The sequence below is a fragment of the Hypanus sabinus genome, chromosome 1 (assembly GCF_030144855.1).
Source record: "Hypanus sabinus isolate sHypSab1 chromosome 1, sHypSab1.hap1, whole genome shotgun sequence".
NCBI lineage: Eukaryota > Metazoa > Chordata > Chondrichthyes > Myliobatiformes > Dasyatidae > Hypanus > Hypanus sabinus.
This window is the reverse complement of record NC_082706.1, coordinates 87,347,607-87,372,635: the sequence shown is the minus strand read 5'-3', so window position 1 is coordinate 87,372,635 and position 25,029 is coordinate 87,347,607. Positions and strand designations below refer to the sequence as shown.

The following is a 25,029-nucleotide window of genomic DNA, read 5'->3' as shown; positions in this document are numbered from 1 at the left end:
TGAAAGCTACAATTATTACTAAACAACGCAGTGGTCTAATTATTGGAATACATATGTTTCTTAAGTGTTTAATATGCATAGAAAGGTAAAATATATACTATATTACTAAGACAAACGTTTGACTAACTAAAGCTAAATAATACTGGATGTACTTGTTCCAACTTATGTACAAATCCGACTTGAAGACAGACTCAGGAACGGAACTCGTACGTAACCCAGGGGCTGCCTGTACTGTTATTTTTAACATATTTCAATATGCAGTGGATTCCAGTTAATTGAGCCATGGTTAATCGGAGCAACCACTTACTTGGGACAAATCTTAAAGAACAAAAACTAATCTAGAAATTTGCCGGGATTCCCTTGCTTATTTGGGACACTATGCCACTTAATTGGGTCAGGGGACTGTTGCTGAACAGTTTTGAATTAGCGTCAGTCGCAGGCATTTGCATGGCTGTTAAGACACTACACCGTGCTTAGAGCAAGCAGTTTTTAAATAGCATCAGCTGCATGTGTTGGCGTTCAAAAAGCTGTGATTTTTGTCACTGATAGTTGGTGAGAAATAAGCTGTAAGGCAATTCAGAACTGTTTTGCTCACTGCAGTTTCAAGCATTCAGTCTTGGAGATGCCAGAAACAGCCATGAGTGAAGTTGAAACGACTTCTCTGCTTCAGTAAGTTAGGAACTACAAAGAATTTGAAAATATCGACAATCGTTTGAATGTTAGAATGAAAATTATGATTTAGAAAGTGCAATTGGTGATAGCACTGTATGAAGGTAGTCCGTTACCTACACTCAGAGTGCACATTGATTTTGTTTGTTTACAGGCAGTGTATACTGGATGAATTCTTCCATCGGTTACTGTAAGGAACCAATACACAGTTTTATAATATTGTACTAGTATTATTGGTAGTGTTCTAATTTGTTCTGTATTTCATTTAAATACATAATTTGTTACGCAGTTAAACAGTAGTCGAATCCAGCTAAGATGGCACCAGTGTACAATGCTCCCTTGGTCAACATCTTCCAGATAGTCCCCAAAACTGCTTATTTCACTTCTTTTATGTCTGCTTTTCATCTTAAATGTGTTTATGGAATTGTAAGAGCCGCAATATAGAGTTTGGAGATCAACTCAGTGATCTAGTGCTTTGCTGTCTCCAAGAAGATTCAATGAAGCAAGTGCAAGCTTGAGTGGCCTCGATGAAGCTTTGAGACTCCATTTTGCTGATTAAACAATCCATTGATCGCTGATTAAAGCGTCGAAAATTGAAACACCAAGATGAATGTGGAAGGCGAGTGAGGGTTCAGTGACAACTGCCTGCCTTTTGGTCGCGATGAGATGGATCTCTGCTGCCGGAGTAGGAGACTGTGTGGCGGCCTATTGCTTGCTGTTGCTGAAGGGTAGGCCTCTGTGCTTAAGTGATCTCACTCTGTCTCTTGTCAGAAGATGTTGCCGAGGTTTTACATTTATGGATTGGACCATGGACTTTTTCAGTTTTATGATTTTATATTCGCCCGTTCTTTTTCATTGCTGTGTGGTGCATTTTGTTAGTTTTGTTCTGTGCGAGGAGCAGGGGTTTGGTGCTGGATACTCGTGTTGCATTTTGTTAGTTTTGTGCTGGGGATGGCGGCTTTGGGGTTGATGTTCTTATTGCCCTCGTGCTGGGGGGTGTTTGAGTTTGATAGCTTTCTTTAAATATCTGTTTAAAACCAAGGGAAACCAAGCATCAGTCAGTTCCTTTTTTTTTGACTGATCAGATTTACATTTCCTTCCCGTTTTCCAAGAAATTTGATTTAGAAAAGCAGAAATTATATTAGCACTGAAACAAAACTTTCAATATTTTTGATGCCTCCAGTGATAAGGGTGTAATCATTTACAAACAAAGTATGCAGGTATTACTTCTTCCTAAAGGTGAAGAATCTTTGGAATTTTCTGTTTTCTTTAATGAAACAACTCTGGGTCATTTACACTGTGGAGCAGTTTATCAGAAGTAAAAATTCAGTACTTTTTGATAAGTCGTAGTGAAACCTCAATATTTCTGAAACAATATAGGCTGTTGCTCTTATCAATGTTACGTCCTTGTCTTTGTCTTGTTATGGCTGTAGTTGAACAAATTTTAGTCATCTGATAGTCATAGCCCACTGCTTCCTGCCACTTTCTTATGGTGTATAGGCGAACGTAAGCATGTATAAGTAAGGTGATTATACTATTGCGTGCTATTGTTGTTAGTCCATATATTTTTTTTTAAAGTACAAGCCATCCATAGTAATGAACAGGTTCCATATTTACAGATGTACGTAAATTGATTTTGTTTGCAAGTTGGAAAGTACAGAAAAGTCAAAGAAAATTTATTATCCAAGTATGTACAGGTATATGTCATCATCTAGTACCTTTACAGAAAATAAAGAAATGCAATAGAATTTATGGAAAAACTATACACAAAGACTGACAAACCAGCAACGTGCAAAAGAAGACAAATTGTGTGGATTTTAAAAAAATCTAATACTGAGAACATGAAATGTCAAGTCCTTGAAAGTGAGTCTATAAGGTGTGGAATCAGTTCAGAGTTGAGGTGGGAGAAGTTATTCATGCTGGTTCAGGGGTCTGATGGTTGTAGGGTAATAACTGTTCTTGAATCTGATGGGTGGGACCTAAGGCTTCTGGACCTTCCACTTGATGGTAGTAGTGAAAAGAGTGCATGGCAAGGCACCTTGATGATGGTTGCTTCTTTCTTAATGGCACTGCTCATTATAGATGTGATCAATACTGGGAAGGCTTCGCCTATAATGGGTTGGGCCATATCCACTACTTTCTATAGACTTTTCTGTTCCTGGGCATCAGTGTGTCAATACCAGAGTACGATGTAACCAGTCAGGATGCTCTCCACTGTGCATTATCGAAGTTTGCTGTGCATATATTGGCAATTGTACATCCACAGTATTGTAATGAATGACATCCTAATTATGTAAGGCTGATGAAGAATTGTCACTAAAAGTGGAAAGTGAATCGGAGTTGGTTCTAGAGTTCCTGGGCACAAACTTTTGTATGTTTATCAGAGTTTTGTATTTAATAATATCATGGGTGATTGAGCATATGTAGAGGTGTCCACAACCAGGGGACAGTGTGTGCAGCGTTATTCTGAAGTTCCAGATGTCCCCAAGGACATCCAGCACAACGAAACTGGCTCATGAGCCCTGTCCCGTACAGCTGCAGAAATGCAGGAAAAGAGATCACTGAAATCTGTGTTGTGGAGAAAGTTTCTGATTATTTGAGAAGTAAGCATAGTGGAGTTTTAGGTGCAATAACATCACCATACAGGTGGAAAACCGGACAAAATTTCCTGGTAACACATACACAAAAGTTGGAGGAACTCAACAGGCAACAATGGAAAGAAATAAAGAGCTGAACATTTGGGGCGAGACCCTTCAGCAGGATTGGAAAGGAAGGTAGAAGAAGCCAGAACGGGGGGGGGGGGGGGGGGGCGGGAGGGGAGGGAATACAAGCTAGCAGTTGATAGGTGAAACCAGATAAAGAGGAAGGCAGTTGGGTAGGGGAGAGAAGATGAAGTGAGAAACTGGGAGATGATGTGTGGAAAATGTAGGAAGCTGAAAAATAAGGAATCTGATTGGAGAGGAATGTACACCTTGGGAAAAAGAGAAGGTGGAGGGGGCACCATAAGGAGGTGATGGGTAGGTGACGAGAAGGGAGGGATAAGTAGGAATGAAGACTGGGAAAAGGAGAGGGGGAGAAATTACCAAAAGTTATAGAAACTGATGTTCATGCCGACAAGTTGCAGGCTACCCAGTCATGTATGAGGTGTTGCTCTTCCAACCTGAGAGTGACTTTAACGTGGAAGTAGAGGAGAACATGTCAAAATTGGAATGATAAGTGGAATTAAAATGGCCACTGGGAAATCCTCCTGTGCAGGACGCAGGGAAAGTTCACCAGCCTATGTTGGGTCTCATCGATATAGAGGAGGCTAGGCATGTACGTTCGGGTATGGGACGTATTTACAATATACATAGAAAGTAGTAAGAATATTCATCACGGGACTATGAAGCAGCCCATCAGGGTTAAAAGTGACTTCCTCCACTCCAGTGTTTATAGTCCTGAAGTACCAGGAGAGTCTTGTATTTCATTCACATACTTTGCTATGTGGATTGGATATGTGTGTAGTTTGGGAGGCTTTGGGCTCCTGTAATTTGTGCCTGGCCTTCAGTACTCCCATGGAAGACTTTTTATGCTGTGAAAGATTGTTGATTTCCCATTACGAATAGTTAGAGGCCAGAGATTCCCATAAACGAGCTTGGATGTTGTAATTTTTATAGAAAACTTTAACAGCAATGAAGACCTCTCTTTGTTTTCATGGAAAATAATTCCTAATATGTTTGTTGGATATTTGGCATGTAAACAATGTAACCTACTCACTGGAGTTGTTATGTATGATGATGTTGGATCTTGATGCTTTTGCAATCCAAAGGCTTTTTGGAAGTTGTGTTTTTCTCATACCATACTGGAGATAACAGCAAGTTCCAGTGATAATAATTAACCTATAAAATAGCCAGAGTCGTGTACCTACTTCCTGTACCTAATAAAGTGGCCACTGTATGTATGTCCGTCATCTGCTGCTGCTGTAGCCCGTCCACCTCAAGGTTCGACGTGTTGTATATTCAGAACTGCTCTTCTGCACACCACTGCTGTGACATGCAGTTATTTGAGTTACTGTCGCATTCCAGTCAGCTGGAAGCAAACTGGGCATTCCCTGACCCCTCTCATTAGTGAGCTGTTTTCGCTCACAGAACTGCTACTTACCAGGTCTTCTGGTTGTTCGCACCATTCCCTGTAATCTCTACAGACTGTTATGCTTAAAAATTCCAGGAGACCAGCAGTTTCTGAGATATTCAAACCACCGTGTCTGGCACCAACAGACATTCCACAGTCAAAGTAACTTAGATCATATTTCTTCCCCATTCTGATGTTTGGTCTGAACAACAACTGAACCTCTCGATCATATCTGCACGCTTTCATGCAGTGACTTGCTACCACATAGTTGGCTGATTAGATGATTGTGTTACTGACCAGGTGTACTGGTGGCCCACTGAGTGAATGGCATTCAGTAGAGTATGTAAATCCTGACCCAGGTCAGCTAGACTGAGCAGTACTACTTATGCAACCTGTGCAATGAAGGGATTTCTCCTCCAAGAAAATATTCTTTGCTTCTTTATGACAAGAAAATCCAGGAAAAAACATTTGAAGCCATTGGTGTACAACATCTGTGTGATTCATGGAAAGCAATGAAATTTTAACAGTAGTAATCAATATTCATTTGGTAGAAATGTAAATTGACACATTGCTCGATTGTTTTGCCCTGCATAGAGAGAACAAGAGGAGAAAATTTAGAGCAACACTGTCAAAATACTGGAGGAACTCGGGAGGTTAGGAAGTATCTATAGAGGGGAATAGACAGTCAAAGTTTCGGGCTGAGAACCAACATTAGGACTGGAAAGGAAGAGGGGGGAAGCCAGGATAAGAAGGCAAGGAGGGGAAGGAGTATAAGCTGGCAGGTGATAAGTGAAACCAAGTGAGTGGGAAGGTGGGAGGAGTAGGGATTAAATGAGAAGTTGAGTGGGGTAAGTAGAAGAGGTAAAGGACTGAAGAAGGGATAGGAGTGAAGCGTGGATCATGGAGGAAAGGGAGGGAGGAGGGAGCATCTATAGGAGGTGGTGGGCAAGTGAGGAGAAGAGAAGGGAGCTAGAATTCAGTTAGCTAGCTTTAGCAGAATGTACTGAACAACAGTGCTTCAAGGCAGAAGTTGGCTAAGAAATCTGAAGCTCACTTGGATGGGTGTGTTTAGGGTCCATGGGAATATTCTGAAATTGTATATTCCACAATAGAAATGAGATTTCTAAAGAAACATTCACAGATGTTATAAGTTGCAAGGTATAAGAGTGATATTATACACCATGCCCTCTGCTATATTCACTGGGGAAAAAAAAACAGGTAGAGCAGGACAAATTAGAAAATAAAATTGTCTTGGTGGAAGTCAGTCCAAATTGTGGCAGTATCCAGAACTGACAAGCAATGAGATTATGAGTTGATCATAAAATTACTCCTAGCTGGGTAGCCAATGGTGAGCGATATCCATGTTGACATCTCACGATCTCTGTGCAGATCTGTAGGCAGCCAAGTTGCTTTCAACCTTGTACAGTGAACACAGGTTCAGTTAAACATTGACAATCAACATTACTTCACAGTTAAATGCATGCACTGTACACAATTGTTTACCAAATTGCCAATATGAAATCATGTTTTCATTAGAGAGCATACAATATTGTCCATGTAACCAAAATGATCTCTTCATACTTGTACATTCCACAATAGAAATGAGATTTCTAAAGAAACATTCATACATTTTCACATTTTTTTAAGCAGGTGTTCAAGTGACTTCATTGCCACAAGGTGAAAATTAAATGATGTGAATGTATATTTGAACTGCCAAATACACTACAAAACTGAACGTATTATGGGTTTCAGTGTTGCGATGTGTTTTTATGAACCTGTGGGAGGTTTTTGTGAGGCTCAAGCAACGATGACTGCCTAGGTATGTGAAACTGCCAGGGATTTTGATCAATATAACTGAGATTTTTTGTTTGTGCATCATATGCTGCTTTTTCCCCAGTAGAGCCCCCCAAAAAAACAGGGAAAATTGTGAAGCATCACAAAAGAAAAAGCTGAAATGACAGCAGTTCAAAAGTATTCATCTCCCCTTGCTCAGTACTTAGTTGAACCATCTCATGCAGCTATTACAGCCAAGTCTTTTTGGATAAGTCTCTGTCACACTGTTAGCTTTGAACAGTGTGACAGAGCAGGATTTGCCCATTCCTCCTTGCAAAATTGCTCAATCTCTGCCAGGTTAATTGGGGAGCATCGGTGGACAGCAATCTTGAGGTTTTCATCTTGGTTTGGTCTGTTGAAAATCTACCATACTGAGAGGGAGGGTGTTTATTCTTATGAATTCACTGACAACAGGTGGTCCTCCAATTGTCGACATCGACAAACTGAGTGAGTTGGTAAGGTAACGTATAGTATTGGATCTGAGGAATGTTCAGTATATTTTAAATTTAGAAAATGAGGCTGTGTAATGTGAAACTAGTTGTGGGGGCTGAATAATTTTAAAAGGCACTGGGAGTCACTAGAGAGAGACTGAAGCTGGCAATTTAAAGGCCTTGATTCATCAGAAGCAGGCATTCTCCTAGACACACTCTCGATAGTCTCCAAAACTTGGAACTCCAAAGATCAAAGATGACAGCTGATGATTCAGTGCAATTTCAATCATTGCAATGATCTTGTTTACTTCAGGTGCTTCTTTTGAATTATGTATCTACAGTAGGAGACATCTCTGGAAGTTCAAAGACCTTTGCTTAGGCCATGTAGTTCACACAGAAGGTCTAAAAGATCCCAGACATCTAAAATTAATGTTGTCTGGGCTGACTCAAGTAACATAACTATTGATTGATGAATATACCTGTGATGATGTTCGATATGCTAAGTGATAACATCAACTTGAACTTTGTCACATTGGTGAAAATAACTCAAGTGTTGCCTAATTTGATGCAGGCCAATTAACATACCCCCATTGTTTTATGTTTGACTGATGCAAGTGGGAATGTCACTTTTCAAACCTGTGGGCCAGCAGCCTGCAATCTGTAGACAGTGCTGCACTTCTAACTTCAAACTGATATCTGCTTGCAGTGCATTAAGAACTGAAGACTGGTTCTTGCTTGAATTACACGTAATTTCATATTTCTGGAATTATCCCTAACATTGTTACCATCATAAAACTGATCTAGTCACTTTGGATTCTCTAATCACTGACTCAAACCACAGCAGCTTGCAGCATTACATAATTAGTATTGGATTTCCAAACAAGATGCTGCAAGGAAACCAAGGTACTAGATGAATATCATTGTGTAATTAGAAAGCACTGTCTTCTGTCTTCACTAAGCTGCCAGACACACTGGAGAGCATGCTATTGATTTCAATTTATGCAACCTCTCCTTGCCACTATCATAAGGATATTTATTTTTGGCAGGAAGGTGATTGATGCTGTTGTGTTGATCATTTGCTGCAGTTCATACCAGTGTTGTGGATACCTTTTATAGGAGCCAAAATTCAGCTACAACCAATAACAGTTCTTTGCCACACTTGCCAAGTGTAGATAAATGTATTACCCATGTAAGGTTTCTGAATGTAAAACCTTCATTCCCTTCTCGCAGTTTTAAATTGTTTAGTGATGTCTGTGGTAATACTCATAGCTGTACCCATATTTGGAAAACATGATTTCATGAGAACAGCGGGACTGATGACTGCAAATTTTAATTGCTTTTTGTCCATCTACTCAAGTAACAACAACTAACTGCTCACCATTATAGTTGACTTGGATGTTGATATCATGTGAACCTTATTTCAGAGACGGGTATACCATGGTATACTGGAAAATACACTACAGAAGCTTTAGTTTAATTGGAAGGAACATGTGTTCCATCAGCTTTCAGACACATCCATCTGGAAGTATGGATGTTTGTGAAATATTTAATTAAGTATCACATTAAAACATTCTAGAACAATCTTTGTGTGAACGTTCAGAAACATTAAAGAAAAATCAGTTTAGAATGTTAGCTTTATTATTGAAAAGTAAGGTAGTTGGAGGATGTTCTGGTTGGAGAACATATGAAAAATATTGATCGCACACCATTAGGTTTGGAGTGTGTGCGGAAAATGAGCGGGATATTCAAAGTGAAGCGAAGCGTGGAAGAGTGGAATTGTCGAATCTCAGGGGCTCAATTCATTAATGTAGAGTAAGTCTGACCTGGGTGGAATACAATCAGAGTCTATCAGATAAAACTGATGGGAGGGCTTAATGGAAGAAGTGCTTCCTTTACATGTTTGGGAAATTGCTGTGAAGGGCTCATGGGAAAAGATAAGGCATTTAACGCTTGCAATTAGAGGAAGTTGCAATGAAAGTGCAAAAAGAGAGGCTAAGGCTAAACCTTACGGTTTGGTATGAACAGGCAAATCTGGAAGTGCAGAGAGGAAGTGAGAAAAGAAAGAGAAAAAGACGATGAGCATCTTTGGGGACAGTAAAGTATGTTGTAAACACACATATGGTGAAGGACAGTGACAGGAAAGGTGGAGCCCATTAAGACCCAGAAAGGAAATCATGCAGAGGCAGGTTGAGGTGTTAAATCTGTACTTCAACACATGCTTTTTTTTTGCTCATTAAAGCAGATGTGAAGTTACTGAAAAGAAAGGTTAGTAAAATTGGATAGCATATTGTTACATACCCCGTAACTGGGTTTACAGACCAGCGGAAATAGAAGAATCCGTTGGAGTCTGGTGGTACTGAAAACTAAAAGTATTAGTAAACTACACAATACAGTATAAAAAAATGCAAATATACATATAAAGCAGATTAGCAATAATAAACATAGAAGTGTAGGAATAATAATCAACAGTAATAAACAAACTATCAATGTCTAAGGGTAAATAAATTGTCATAAGAGAATATAGGGTTCAGTTCATGTGTGTTGAGGTAGTTATGGTTGTGTTGCAATCGTTGGGGGGAGAGAGAGAGAGAGCGTGAGCAAGAGATTGCAGCCAGCAAACCTTCTGTTGTATTCTGATCCCATCATATCGTTGTGGTCATTCGGTTATGACCCCTCCATCCTCAGCCAGACCGTTCTTCTGTGGTGGACTTGTCACTCTGGCATGAGTGGGCACACACACAAGTCCCCACCGGTCCTGCTGTAACATTGTGAGCTTTACTGACTGATCTCCTGGTTCGGTTTCTGAAGCTCCCACCTTCCCGTGGGTACACAACACATGGTCAGTGTCCACTGGTGTGTCTGAGGGGTGTCTCCTCAGACCTGTCTTTTATCCCTACTAACGGGGTCTCAGCCATCCATTAACTCTAAATGACTGTGTCCATCAAATCAGGCCATACCTGCTGTCTCCTGAGGAATGTTAACAAGCAAAGGAATGTCCTTGTAGCGAAAGGTAAATAATCCAGGAAGAGTCAAAATACAATAAATTCTCTCCCTCCCCCCCCCATAGTTCATAGTTCCCGGGAGGGGGGGGGGAATTGGTTCACTCTGCACCCCATTTCCATCAGCTCTGTTCAGCACTCATAACAATATAAACTGATTCATGAAGCTTCTCAGTAGTACAGAAGTCACTTAACTAGTACAAAATACAGTCTGGGCTGCCATGAGAATTGAGGGGAAGAACAAATACCTTAATCTGACTTCTGAATACTTCATGGATAAAAGGATTAGAAACTGTAACTGTCATTAAAAAAAAAACGAGGGGAAGTTTCTCAAAATTAAAATTTTAATAAATGTAGATTAATAAATGACAGCCAACAGATTTATTAATGGCAAATCATGTTTAACAAACTCGAGTCCCTCCAATGCATAAGATGTTTCAGGAAGATGCTGTAATCACAGTAACTAATGAAAGGTGTTTGGTTTCCATTTATTGACATGCCTTCATCAGTGAAATTAAAGAGCTGTTGGCAGTTTGGTTCCAAAAATGAATAAGAGACAAAGACACAACTGTTGTGGTTAACAGCTATTTCACACTGGGCCATATGAAGACTATAATTCACAGTCTGTCTTTTAGCAGCAATTTTGACATTTAATTCAAGTTCCAAGATGGCATTGAATTGTGACATCTGTTGAGTTGCATCTCAGAGTTGTTTTTTAATTGTTTTAATTTTAATAGTTTTTTTTGGGGGGGGTGTTTCTTGGAGATGATTTTTGGGATGTAGAAGAGCGTTAGGGCTCAAGTTACAGATTAGGGACACGGATGTGGGGATATTAGAGCTCAGGCTGGAGTCTGCTTCCAGTCTGTGTTTGAAGGCCACTGACAAGGACGTGTAACCTCACGCTGACAGAGGTGGAGGCACCTTTAGGTCACGCGTGTTGTTGGCGAATTCTAGAGTTGGATTCATGTGGGCAGGAGGAACAACTTCCACTGACGCCATGGGTTTGCGAACCAGTGAGAATGGTCTTGATGCCTAGTGATTGGGGTCCCATCTTTGTAAAGTCTGGTGTGTGGGGCCTGGCGTTCAGTTATCAGCATAGCCTTGGATCATTGCTGAGGGTTAAGGCCAGAGAGATGAATTGGAAGCCTGGAAGTGTAGGCCCTTTGTCTGGAGCTGAGTCTGTGAATCACTACAAGTCTACTGGGGAGGTCAAAGTTCAATGTCTGGAGATGTGTCCTGGGGTTAAAAATGTGTGAGAGAGAGATTTGCTGATGTTGTTTTGTTGCTTGTTGTGTTTTGTGTTGTTCTGTCGAGCATAGTGGGCCTGCTATATAAACTTGTATCTTGAATCTTTTGTTTAAATTACATATCTTTGCCTTTATAAACTTCAGAACCAGAGGCATCAGGTGGGCACAAGAAGAAACTTTTAAATATCATTGATAAATATTCACCTGGTCACGCTACATACCACAGGTGCAGAAAGTTGCCATGGCCATAAAGAATGCAGAGGGGAGATTTACTGGAATACTACCAAAAAATATGTTGAATGCTATGACAGCTTTGGGAATACTACAGCAGATGGGTTTAAGGGTGGAGGGTGGGATTTGCAGTTTTGCAGGATTTTGATTGATGGACAGAGTAAAGTATTATATGCTTGGTTAACCATGGGTCACAGCTATAAGGTAACATGGATAGATTTAGAACTTCCAATCAATGGATTTGCTGTTCATTCAGAACAACTAATTGCTGCCCACCTGAGATTTGAATTCCTCAGACCAAGCCTTCTGTTTAGTTGACCACCACTCTCAGCAATCTGCACTCTTAGCAGAGTCCTCATGGGGTCTGTCAGGGGTAATCACATCCTGGTGATCATTCACCAAATACCTCTTTACCTACCCTCACTCTCTGCTTTCAGCAGCCACTGATTCTCTGATCCGTTAGTCTCTCCTCACTAATCTCTGTCCTGGCACTATTCCCTGAAAGTGGCAGAAATGCTACACCTGCCCATTCACCACCTCCATCAAGGGCCCCAAATACCCTTTTCAGGTGAGGCAACACTTTACCTGCGAATCTTTTGGGGTGGTCTACTGTGTTTGGTGCTCCCAACTTGGCCTCCTCGACAGTGGGTAGACCAGACTTAGATTGGGAGTCAGATATGTCGGGCACATCAGTTCCATCTGCAAAGAGTGGAATTTTCTGGTGGCCAATCATTTTAATTCCTATCCTCATTCTAATTCCAACATTTTGGTCCATGGTCTCCTCTTCTGCCCCAATGAGGCCACTCTCAGGCTGGTGGAGCAGCACCTGATACTCTGTCTAGGTAGCCTCCAATTCAATGGCATGAGTATCAATTTCTCTAACTTCTGGAAATTTCCCCCCCCCCCCCCCCCTCCATTTCCTCACTCTGGCATCTTACATCTTCGCCTACCTATCACTTCCCCCGGTTCTACTCCCTCCCTTCCTCCCATGTGCAGTCTACTCTTCTATTAGACTCCTTCTTCTCCAGCCCTTTGCCTTTTCTACTCACCTGCCAGCTTCTTTGTTTATTCCCATTGGGAGATGCCATTGGCTGAAATGCCTTATCTGTACTATTATTTGCTTTTTGTTTATTTGCACAGTTTATTTTTAGTACATTGATTTTTCATCAGTCCTTGTGTGTGGCTTTTATTTAATTTTCTTTTATTGTCATACTGTGAATGCCTATGAGAATATAAATCTCAGGGTAGTGTATGGTGACACATACAGTATGTAGTGTGATAATAAGTTTATTTGAACTTTGAACTTTAGACATAGATGCAGTGCATGTTAAGTTTAGAGATGGTTTGTTTAGGGCTCGTGACTGAAATCAGTGTGGATTTGCAAGGCAGACAACTAGTGAGGTCAGGCAACTCGCCAGTTAATTGACCAGATCTGGCCCAGAAATTTTTTTTTTGATCTGGAACTCACTACTGAAAAGGGTAGAGGTAGCAGACGCAATAGGGGCATTCAGAGAAGAATTGGATATTTACTTTGAGTCTGAAGCAGTTGGGAGCACTGTTGGACAGGATCAGGGGAGCTGCACATGAGATTAAGTTCTGGTGAATATTTTTTGAAGTATCGTTACTTATTTTATACAGTATACGAGGCAGCCAATTCACCCAAGTCCAGGTACTGCTTAAAGCAATGTGATACTGAACAAATAATTTCCTGATAATAGTGGATTGGCATTGACCCAGTGAATAGTGGATTGAGCTACAGTGCTTTGAAGAAGTATTTGGCCCCCAACCCTTTGTTCACATAAATGAATATTACAACCAGGGATTTTGATCAATTTAACTGAGAGTTTTTACTTGTGAATTGCATTCCTTTTTTTTCCACAATAGTGCCCAAAAAAATAGGGAAAATTGTAAAATATGAGAAACCAAAAATACAAAAACTGAAATGTCAGCATTTCAAAAGTATTCATTCCCTTTTGGTCAGTACTTAGTTGAACCACCTCTTTCAGCTATTACAGGCAGTAGTCTTTTTGGATAATTCTCTATTAACTTTGTTCAATGTGGTAGAGCAACATTTGCCCATTCCTCCTTGCCAAATTGCTCATCTTCCCATCAATCCGGCCAGATTTCCAGACCCTGCTGCTGAAAAGCATTGCCATAGCATGATTCTACCTCCACCATGCAGTAGGAATGGTGTTAGCTGGTCGATATGCAGTATTAGATTTACTGTGCATACTGTTTGGTGTTGAAGCCAAAATTTTCACTTTAGTCTCATCCGGTCTCAAAATCCTTCTTCCACATCTTAACAGTATCTTCTAAGTGATGCTTTGCAAAGTTTTTACGAACAAGGATGTGCTTTTTTTTTAGCTAGGGCTTCTTCCTTGTCACTCTTCCATAAATACCCTTTTTGTGCAAGCCCTTAGAGATTTTGGAGCCATGAACTTCATTTCCAGTAACAGCCACTGACTTCTGCTCCTCACTCTGAGTGACTGTCGGCGACATAGTAACATCTCTTACAAGTACCATTCTTCTTCAGCCACAGTTTATAGTGGCTGCTTAGTGTGGCTGTGGTTTCATATTTTTTCTACTTTTTCTTGATGGACTACACTGAGGTATGTTCAGTGCCTTTAAGATGGTCTTCTATCCTTCCCTAGATTTGTGCTTCTCTATTATCATCTCCCTGACTTGTCTTCAATGCTCCTTTGTCTTCATTTTGGTTTGGTCTGTTGATAATTTACCATACTGTTGGACCTTACAAAGACAATTCTTATAAATTCTTTGAAAACAGGTGATCATACAATTTTCTACATCTACAAGTTGGGTGAGTTGGTAAGGTAATATGTATATTGCACCTGAGGAAAGTTAGTGTAGTAATTAGAAAGGGGATGCATACTTTTCAGCTTTAATTTTTCATAAATTGTTAACAGGTATTGGAATTTTTCTTTTGATTTGACAAGGTGCACAATGTTTTGTAGATTAGCTCAAAAACTCTGACTTCAGTATATTTTAACATCAGAAAATGAGACACAAAAAAGTTAAAATATTTTGGGGGATGAATACTTTATCAAAGCACTGTATTTATTCATAGTAATGGCATTGAGTTATCTATTTTGTATCAGGTGAAGTTCCTTTAATGTCTTATTGGAACGATGAAAATACATTATAGCCTTATGGTATTATGGTCTAAATTTGATGTTCAAATCTTCAAACTCATGACTTAATGACTGCAGGATGACAACTCTAACAGTGATCCACAGTTAAGACAAACTGTGCCTTGAGAGTTTTACTGGACGTTAACTTCCAAATAAATTTCTATGCCTTCACCTTTTTAATGAAGGTGATCTTTTGTGATGGGCCTTTAGAGAACTGTATGACAGTCATGGATCCTTTCCATAATGTAAAAAAGCAGAGAGCTTTATTTTATCTTAGTGAAAATGCCAGCACATTCAGAGAATCTGAAGGTTTATCCAGATTTTGTTTAAGTAGTCTTTGCTTGGCAGACTACTCTACAGCAACCTTTGCAACATTTGCATTTTTAATACAGGATGAACATTATGTACTCCTTCTCTATAAAGATATATGTGTAATTGCAAAGTTGGCAGAAAAGGACATAAAAGCATTTCTTTTTAAATTTTTAAATCTAACTGGAGCTTGAGAGGATGGGTTGAAGGAAGTTGTTCAGCATTTACTTGGCAGAGACAGAGAAGAATCACATGAATAAGCAATAATATTTTAAGAAATGTTTTGGTTCATTTGTATGTGAGTACATTTTTGCACAAAAAATGAAGAGGCCCATTAGAGACTTGTTTTGGATTTTTAAAAACTGATTTCCTTGTGGACCCAGTGGTGGATGTGGGGTGCTGCTTGTGAGGAGGGATTCACATCAAAGCTTTAGCTACCTCTTCTGTTCCCCAGCACAGTCAGATATGTGGGATGGGTAAACTTGCAAAGCAGGAAGGAAAGTTTGTAATGTGAGGATTGACCAGAGGTATGGATGCAGAGGTTTCTGAGGTGGGATGTAAGGTTTCAGGGAAAGAGTAGAGAGCTGACCTTCATATCATTGTGGGAGGGGCATTGCTGAATTGTTTAAAAATTATTTGGCCTATTCCCCCAATGAATTAATCTGACTTTTATAATATGGAATGTTTTAGAAACAAGTAAAGTTGTATCTATTAGCCAGTGGCAGCATTACTAAATGAATGAAGTGAATAGTGAGAGGCAGTGTTAAAATAAGAGTTAATATAAACATTTGTATTTTTTATAAGATCAAATTTTAAAATGTTTAAATTGCACAGCAGGCTCAAAATCTGAATGGGAAAAAAAGATGAGAGACATTGTTCAGGATTTTTATTCAAAACATAAAAGCCCCAAAATCTGACACATTGCCAAAATTTTATGAGCTAAACCAGCATAAAATTGATGCAATTTAATTCAAAGGTCATAGTAAATTTATTATTGAAGTATGTATATGCCTCTATATACTACCCTGAGATTCATTTTCTTGGATGCATTTGCAGGAAAATAAAAAAAGTACAGGAGAACTTTGAAAAACTATGCATAAGCAAAGACTGACAAACAACCAGTATGTAAAAGAGAAGAACTGTGCCAATAATAAATAATAGATTGTGCTAGTTATCTTTTCCAACGAAATGTATCCATCAGGAAAATTGGACTAGGTATTTTTGTTTGTAATTGATCTGAAACATGGACTCTGTTTATCTTTCAGGAGTTGTAGCCTGACATGCTGAGTGTTTCTATCCTTTTCTGTTTGTTCTCCATTGCATTATCATTAAGTTTATATTTGCACTGCTGACTTTAGGAAACATGACTGAACAATTCCAGAACCCACTGCTTGCTGCTCAAAAGGCTTTCAAAGTTCACACAGTGTACACAAGTTAAGAAGATGCGTTTTTTTTCCCTTTCTGCAGTTAGATGCTGACAAAATCAGTCATGTCTACTTCAGTATAGATACAGCTAACAGCAGAACATTAAAACTTCTTCTCTGAGGCAAGGCAAGGTTTGCAGTAAAGCCTCAGTGCATTGGCTTCCATTATTATGAACAGTTTTGGACCCGTTATCTAGGAAAGGGTGTGCTAGGAGACAGTCCAGAGGAGATTCATGAAAATGATGCTGGGAATGAATGGGTTAACATATGAGGAGCATTTGATGGTTGTGGGCGTGTACTCACTGGAGTTTGGAAGAAGGGGGGGGGGGATTTCAATGAGAACTACCAAATATTGAAAAGCCAAGATAAAGTTAACCTGGAGAGTCTAAGACCAGAATGCACAGCTTCAGGCTACAAGGACATCCCTTTAGAACAGAGATGAGGGGGAATTTCTTTAGCCAGAGGTTGGTGAATCTGTGGAATTCAATACTACAGACGGCTCTGGCGGCCAAGTCATTGGGTATATTTAAAGAGGAGGTTGATAGGTTCTTGATGTCAAAGTTTCCAGGGATAAGGCAGGGGAATGATTTGAGGGTGAAAGTGAGTCAGCCATGATGGAATGGCGGAACGGATTCAATGGGCTTAATGGCCTAATTGTGCTCCTCTGTCTTATGGTCTCATGGTAAAAGCCAGATGCCACAACATTAGTGTCATTTATTTCTGAATACTAAAAGATATGTCTTGCCCTAAACATTGATAAACCCCAATTGCTTGACTGAACTCAGAAACATTTATAACAGGAAAAAACAGATTGAAGTAAAACAACTGTTGAAAAATGGAATGGTTTTCACTACAATGACACAACTTGGTTCCTTTACAGTTTCACTACCTTTTACATTATGTGAGTTTCACAGTCTGAATGCTCAGTCACAGAATCTTCAGTCTAACAGGAGTTTGAATGCTGGAAATGTTGCTTTCAGTTGTGAGTCTGATTAGATGTTGGTAACAACTTATAAAAAGCTTGTTCCCTTGATCTGACCTCAGACTGCTACCTGGCGCCTCATCTGTCTGTGGGTCACAGTTGCTGAAGGTGTTGTATGGCAGGTGATTTGATGCTTTTGATGTTGTATCTGCATATTTAGCAACTAGGCAATGCCTAGTCCAGTTTCTCTCAGTTATCTCTGTACAATCTGAGCAGTTCTCTGTTCACATTAGAGAAGGTTACAAGTGGGAGTCAGAGCATGGTGTAGTTTGTCTTTGCCCCGATAGAGGAAAATTTAAGTCCTCATATGCAGTATCTTCTCTCCAGGAGCAAAGAACAATTAGCCCTAAATTGGCATTGTTTCATTGACTTCTAGCTATTAATGTGCACCAAATCCACATTTTCCTGTGGACAACCACAAGACATTTATGGGTTGCATTGTGTGCTCACTAAGAACAGAAATTAATGGCATCTCATTAGGACACCACTTCCTCGATGACAACACCAAGATGTTCAATGTAGCAGACTGCTGGTCCTTCAGAGTTGCAAACTGCTCCCTTGATCAGGAGACCAGACCTCCAGCTGAATTAGCGTGAATTCTTCAGTCGCATTCTTGATGTGTTGCATTTTGTTATGTTCCCAGAATAAGCACAGATGCAAATTGGATGAGTTGTGTGCTTCTAATATGAGGAATCCTCAACTGTTCCTGCTGTAAACTTAACTGTTAAGGGGTGCTGCGGAAGCACAATGCTTTTACAGAGCAGGGCTGTTCAATACTGGTGCTGTCTTTAAGGAATTTGTACTTCCTGTGATCACAAGGGTTTCCTGCGACATTCCAAAGATGTAGGTTAATTGGTAATTGTAAGTTGTCCTATGATTAGGCGAGGGTTAAATAGGTGGGTTGCTAGGCAGTAATGGTCAATGAGTTGGAAGGGACTTTTTCTTACTTTATCTCTAAATAAATAAAAATACATTTGGACTTGTCTAAAATACATGGATAAGAAAGTTTCAAAATGATATGAACCAAACCTGATGAAATGGGACTAGCTCAAAGGGGATGTGAGGGGTAAGTGTTTTACTGAGAGTGGTGGATACCTGGAATGTAGTATGTTGGCGGAGGCATTAGAGGCTTTTAAAAGTTGTGTAGATAGGCACATGAACAAGAGGAAGATAGAAATATATGGATGTTGTGTAGGTAGGAGTGATTGGTTTTTTGTTTTTTTTTAATTTACTTTTTAGCTGGTTCATCATAACATTGTGGGGCCAAAGGGCCTGTTCTGCGTTCTGTGTCATTGTGGTCAGCATAGATGAGATGGGCAGAGGGCTTGTTTCAATGCTGTAAAATTGTATGACTCTTGCTTGTGGAGAATTGATCCACGTAGAGGTGGGGTCAATACAGCATGGAAGCTGGCTGTTCGGCCCATCACATGCACATTGGTAGGTGCTCATCCATATTAATCTTAGCAGTTAGCCTGTAGTCCTCCATGCCCAGGAGATTCAGGTGTTCATCTGGACACTTAAATGCTGTCAGTTGATGATGATTCAGATGTGCTAGGCCACTATCACCTGATCCACCTATCCTGTCCTCACTAGCCCAAATAAAGGAATCTGATTTCTGTCTAACTAATGTTCTGCTGCTCCATTTATTTGTTGGAGCTCTTCTGTATGGCATGTACTTGTTGCAATTGTAGGGAAAGTGCTGTGTTTCAGTCACCACAAAAATTACTTCTATACTCAGAGGCTTCTTTATTAGATACAGGGGTAGCACTCGGTGTAGTCTTCCTCACACCACTTTTGTAATGTACGGTTATTTGAGTTACTGTCGCTTTCCTGACAGATTGAAATGGTCTGTCTGTTCTCCTCTGACCTCTCTCATTGGATTTTTTTGTTTGTTTGTTTTGTTTGTATCATTCTCTGTAAACTCTGGAGACTGCTGTGTGTGAAAATCCCACAAGATCAGCAGTTTTTGAGATGCTCAAACCACCCCACCTGGCGCCAACAATCATTCCATGGTGAATGTCACTTAGATTACATTTCTTTCCCTTTCTGCTGTTTGGTCTGAGCAACAATTGCACCTCTCGACAAGGTCTGCATGCTTTCATGCACTGAGTTGCTGCCACTTGATTGGCTGATTAGATATTTGCATTAATGTGTGGGTGTAATTAATAAAGGGGCCACTGAGTGTCTACTTCAAAGAATAGTTTGAAGTGATTGGACATTTAGTTTAGATGTAATCATTCCCTGATTACATCAAGTCATTTATCAATCAGCTTCACTGCTGGAAAACTGTTCAACCCATCACCTCCCTCTGGTGCCCCTCCTCTTTCCCTTTCTCCCATAGTCAGTTCTCCTTTCCTATTAGATTCCTCCTTCTTCCATCTATCACTTCCCAGATCCTCACTTCATCCCTCTTTCCCCACCCAACTTCCTTCCTCCTCCTCTAGCTTCGCCTATCACCTACCAATTTGTATTTCTATCCCCCCCCCCCCCCTCCATCTTCCTACTCTGGTTTCTGCCCCCCTTTCTTTCCAGTCCTGATAAAGGGTCCTGGCCCGAAACATTGACTGTTTATTCACCTCCATGGAAGCTGCCTAACCCGCTGAGTTCCTCCGGCAGTTTGTGTATGTTGCTCTACAATTCCAGCATCTGCAGAATCTCTTGAACGCAATGAAAACCTATCTATGTGATCACGTCCACGCCAGCCTGTTTCCCAGCACGTAGCAGTTCCATTCACAACTCTCCTTTGCATTCAATTCACTAAAAAAAAGTTGGGGAGACAGAGAGAGGGGGTAGGCAGTTGTCAGGTTCACTCAAAGCAGAATGTGGGTGATTGATGAAAACTAAATTATTCTTTCTGTAAATACCCAAACGTATTATTGTGAATCAAAAAATATAGCTTGCTGTACTTTTTTTTGTTATTCACTGAACCCTTTGAAACTCCTTGGTGAGACAAGTTTGTTAAAGGTTCAGGCACAGTTGACATAATTACTATATTTAATCCAGTAAACAGCATTTGTTTTAAATTTGCTTTTTGACTCTTGTCGGCACTGAACAACACATTGCACTGGTTTCAGAACAGACGTCTTTCATCGCTGCAGGCAAGTTGAGGTTTATCATGCTGGCAACCTATCCACTTCCTCTCAGCTGATTGTCTTGTGGCATCTGCAGAAGATTTATTCTTGCAGAGTTTTGCTCTCTTTTTAGATAACAGAAATGCTCCTACCTCATGTGAACTGGCTGCATTTACTGTTTGCGTTGGTGAGGTTTATTCTTAAATGTTATATTATGAGTGATTCCTTTAGACACAGTCAGTTATGTAGAAAGTTAGCTTTGATAATACACGCCACCTCTAATCTAGTGTGTATTCATTTTACTGTGCAAAGCCCTCTTCTTGTTACTACCATTAGAAAGGAGGTACAGCAGCCTGAAGACACACACTCAACATTATAGGAACAGCTTCTTCCTTTCCACCATCAGATTTCTGAACAGGCAGTAAACCCATGAACACTAACTCACTACTTTTGGTCTCTTTTTGCACTACTTTATTAAATGAAGTGGCCACTGAGTGTATGTTCATGGACTTTTTCTGTTGTAATTTGAGTTCAGAGACGCTCTTCTGTTATAATGCATGGTTATTTGAGCTGCTGTTACTTTCCTGTCAGCTTGAACCAGTCTGGCCATTCCCCATAGACCTCTCTCATTAGCAAGACATTTTCTCTCACAGAATTGCCTCTTACTGGATTTCTTTTTTTTTTTGCACCATCCTCTGTACACTTTAGACATTGTTGTGTGCAAAATCCCAGGAGATCAGCAGTTTCTTGAGATACTCAAACCACCCTATCTGGGATCAACGTCATTTCATGGTCAAAGTCACTTCAATCGCATTTCCTCCCCATTCTGATGTTTGGTCTGAACAGCAAGTGTATCCCTTGACCGCACCTGCATTCTTTTATGCAATGAGCTGCTGTCACATGTTTGGCTGATTAGATATTTACAGTAACAAGCAGGTGTACAGATGTACCTAATAAAGTGGCCACTTAGTCTGGTCAATATCCTGTCGTCTGGGCCTGGAACAGTGTATGTAAAGCAAAGCCTTAAGATATGAAGTAGTCCGAAGAAGCTGGGAGTGTGCATGTACAGTACTGTGGGGAAAGTCTTAGGCACACATATGTAGCTACGATGCTAAGATTTTTGCACAGTACTATAATTGTCAACATGGAGCGGAGAGTGAGTTTGTAAACCATGAGCCTCTTATGCCTCTGTTGTATCTGCCTCTGTTGCTACCCCTAACAGTGCATTCCAGCATGGCACCCAACAAGTTCTGTGTAAAACAAGAAGACCATGCCCCAAACTACTTTGAACTCCCCCTTCTCACCTTAAATGCTTGCCCTCTAGCATTAGATTTAACTTACCTTTGTGCATTGTTGCATTTAATACCTGGAATAGGCTTGACACTATGACATGCTCTAAACCTGCTCATTATATCCTAATTTTCAAAATATTTAAATGCTGTAATGTAATGAAGTCTTTGTGTTCTTCCACAGGATATGGAGGTCGTGATGTTCACCCGTGTTTTAGATGAAGAAAAGAACGTTAGCTAGATTGATCCAAAGAGCATCATTGAGGCAATTACTGTGCAAAAGGAATTGCACGCCTTCGCCAGGATGAAGAAAATCAGCCTTAAAACCATCAAAAAATCCTTCAATTTGAGCAAAGGCAAAGATGAAAATGAATTTGTGGTCGTCCAGCCGTCGTCGCTTGTGAATGATTTTGGGAAGGAGGATTCTCTGTTTAGTTGTTATGGGAAAGATCTGGCTGGTAATGATATAAACAAATCTGACGAGGATGACAAAGGACCAAAAAGTAAAACAAAAGGTGAAGGTTTGATGGGCACGCTAAAGAGGAGGCTCTCTGCAAAGCAGAAGCAGAAGCCTAAAGGAAGTTCTCCTTCTGTCGGCTTCGTGGAGGATGATCGATTTTCCTCCTCTTCGACCCCTGCAAGCATTAATGATTTAAAAGCGCAAAGGCCCTTAAGGTCCACATCGCTTCGTGGACACCATTACAGCCCTACCCCTTGGCCATTGCGATCGACTAGCTCTGAAGAGACGTGTATTAAAATGGAAGGCAAAGTTAAGGCGTTGGTTCATAATAATAGCCCGAATCAGGCATTAAATGGAGTTCGAAAAGAGTTCCATGACATGCAGACGGACCATATGTTTCAGGAACAGAGCAACACAGTCAAGGAAATTGACTCTCAAAATGGCAACTCCCATTCAAATATTGATGAATCTTGTCATGTTCCTGTTGTAATTGGATTAATGCCTCAGAACTACATTCAATACACAATGCCTTTAGATGATGGAATGTATCCTATGGAAGGGTCACGTAGTTATTGTCTTGACAATCCATTGCCAATGGAAATTGCTTCAGTGCCATCCCATGTATGCGGTAGCACACTACAGACTGATGAAGGACATATGGTTCCAGATTTAGTGGTTGCCTCTGATATCTTCTTGGACCCCCCTGTTAATGGTCTTTTGATTGGTACTACAGGAGTTCTCTTGCAGAACTCAAGCTCCAACCACACTGATATCCCTCCACTGTCTCCACTCCTACCTCCAGGCTCCAATCAAATGCAGTTGACGTTTCCGGGATTTGTCGGTACAGCAGCCCATGTAGCAGAAAGAGTACGCCATCATCTAAACTTTGATCCAAATTCTGCTCCAGGAGTGGGAAGAGTTTACGACTCTGTACAAAATAATGGTCCGATGGTGGTCACAAGTCTCACGGAGGAACTGAAAAAACTTGCAAAGCAAGGATGGTACTGGGGCCCCATAACACGGTGGGAGGCAGAGGAGAAGCTTGCCAATGTGCCTGATGGATCTTTTCTTGTGCGTGATAGTTCTGATGACCGATATCTTTTAAGCCTGAGTTTTCGTTCTCAAGGCAAAACTCTTCACACTAGAATAGAACACTCAAATGGCAGGTTTAGCTTTTATGAACAGCCTGACGTGGAAGGACACACATCCATTGTAGAGCTGATTGAGCATTCAATTAAAGACTCTGAAAATGGAGCATTTTGCTATTCTAGGTCTCGCCTACCTGGCTCTGCAACGTATCCTGTAAGACTAACAAATCCAGTTTCCCGGTTCATGCAAGTCCGTTCACTACAATATCTCTGCCGTTTCGTTATCCGTCAATACACTCGAATAGACTTAATTCAAAAATTGCCTCTGCCAAACAAAATGAAGGATTATTTGCAGGAAAAGCACTACTGAGAAGTTTTGAAGTCTTGCAGATTGCACTTTTCAGAACTGGAATGCATTGGAATATTTTTTTTAAATATAATTTATCGAAAATTAGCTGAAAAAAAATCATTGTTTATTTGAAGATGTTCCTTCATTTTGTAATCACGGGCCTCTGTTTGTTAATGAATCTCCCCCCAGTCCTTCCACCGTGTGCCCATCCAAAACTTAGCCCAGCCTATTTTCAAAGTAAAGTTGTCGAGGTCTAGCAGTATTTTCTCACCTGTGGAAGAAGTACTGAAGCTTGTCCACGCCTAATTTTTGTACATTTTACACTATTAACTCCAGGTTTCTATCCTTGCCATCCGGATCTATAAAAGAATCAGTGGAATAAACTCCCTGGACCTGTCAGATAACTAAAAGCAATGATTAGAACTCAACATTTTGCTTCTCAACACCTTTTGTTGAACTCCCACTAATTGGTAATGATATGGATGATATTGAAGCTTTGGTCATTAATTATTTAGCTGTACATTTATACATTGAAATTGAATAAATACCTTGGTATATTCTCGATATATTACATTTAAAAAATTTAGTCCCACCATGTTAACATTAGTGCTTCTGTTCAGAATTAGCTGTGCTCAAAAACAAGTGACCTCCCAGGGAAAAATGCACCAAATAAGGTAGTACCTGGGCAATTTTTCTGCTTTAAAATCAAGCTAGGATTTGTTTTTAATTAAAAACAAAAATGCTTAATGGAGAAAAACAACAACACAATGTGTTCAATTCAGCAGATGGTAGAGGGGCTCATAGATCCATGTGCAATTTGCTCTTTATTTCTGTTTGGCATATTTAGCCAAGCGGTTGCTGGCAGGCTGAAAGATCACACCTTGTACCACTCACCCTGCAGACAATGTACTGTTCTCTGTTTCTCTTTCTTACATAATTTTCTTGTACCGACTTCTGTGCAAGTCCAAACCCTATTTCTTTGATTGGAATTATTTTCCTTAAAATTCCTCCTTCTCAGAGTTTAAAAACATTATCCCAACATTTGTCCTTTTTGCATTTTAAATTTGTTCTCATTTTGTGTTTGATTCGAAAGTTTGTCTCCAAATATCTTTTTAAGGTAGAGCACAATGTAGATTTATTTTGAATCACCCTGGATTGCAGGTTCTTATGCCAGTTTGTGCTTGTGAGCCCAGGAATTTTGAAAAAGGCTGTCATGCCAGTATTTTGAGTAATAGTTTAAAATCCAGTGGGACACCACATAGAAATCAGTAAATATTGAGAAGTATTGTCCCTGGTTTTAAAGGGAACTATTGAGCTTTATGTGCATACTTCAAATTCTGTGCATTTTGGATAAAAGGTGTAGGGCACCAGCATTCATTTCTTTGAGG

The 25,029-nt window shown here is 40.1% G+C and overlaps 1 protein-coding gene across 1 annotated transcript in view; it reads left to right on the top strand.

Moving 5' to 3' along the window:
• The window catches only part of LOC132395194 (suppressor of cytokine signaling 6-like), a 65,475-nt gene extending 41,268 nt beyond the window's left edge, over positions 1–24,207 (top strand). The window contains exon 2 of the mRNA XM_059971487.1: positions 21,929–24,207. Within this exon, the coding sequence (XP_059827470.1) occupies positions 22,049–23,662 (1,614 nt within the window). The 5' untranslated portion in view covers positions 21,929–22,048 and the 3' untranslated portion in view covers positions 23,663–24,207. The remainder of the gene's footprint in view (positions 1–21,928) is intronic.
• Positions 24,208–25,029: the final 822 nt, after the last annotated feature.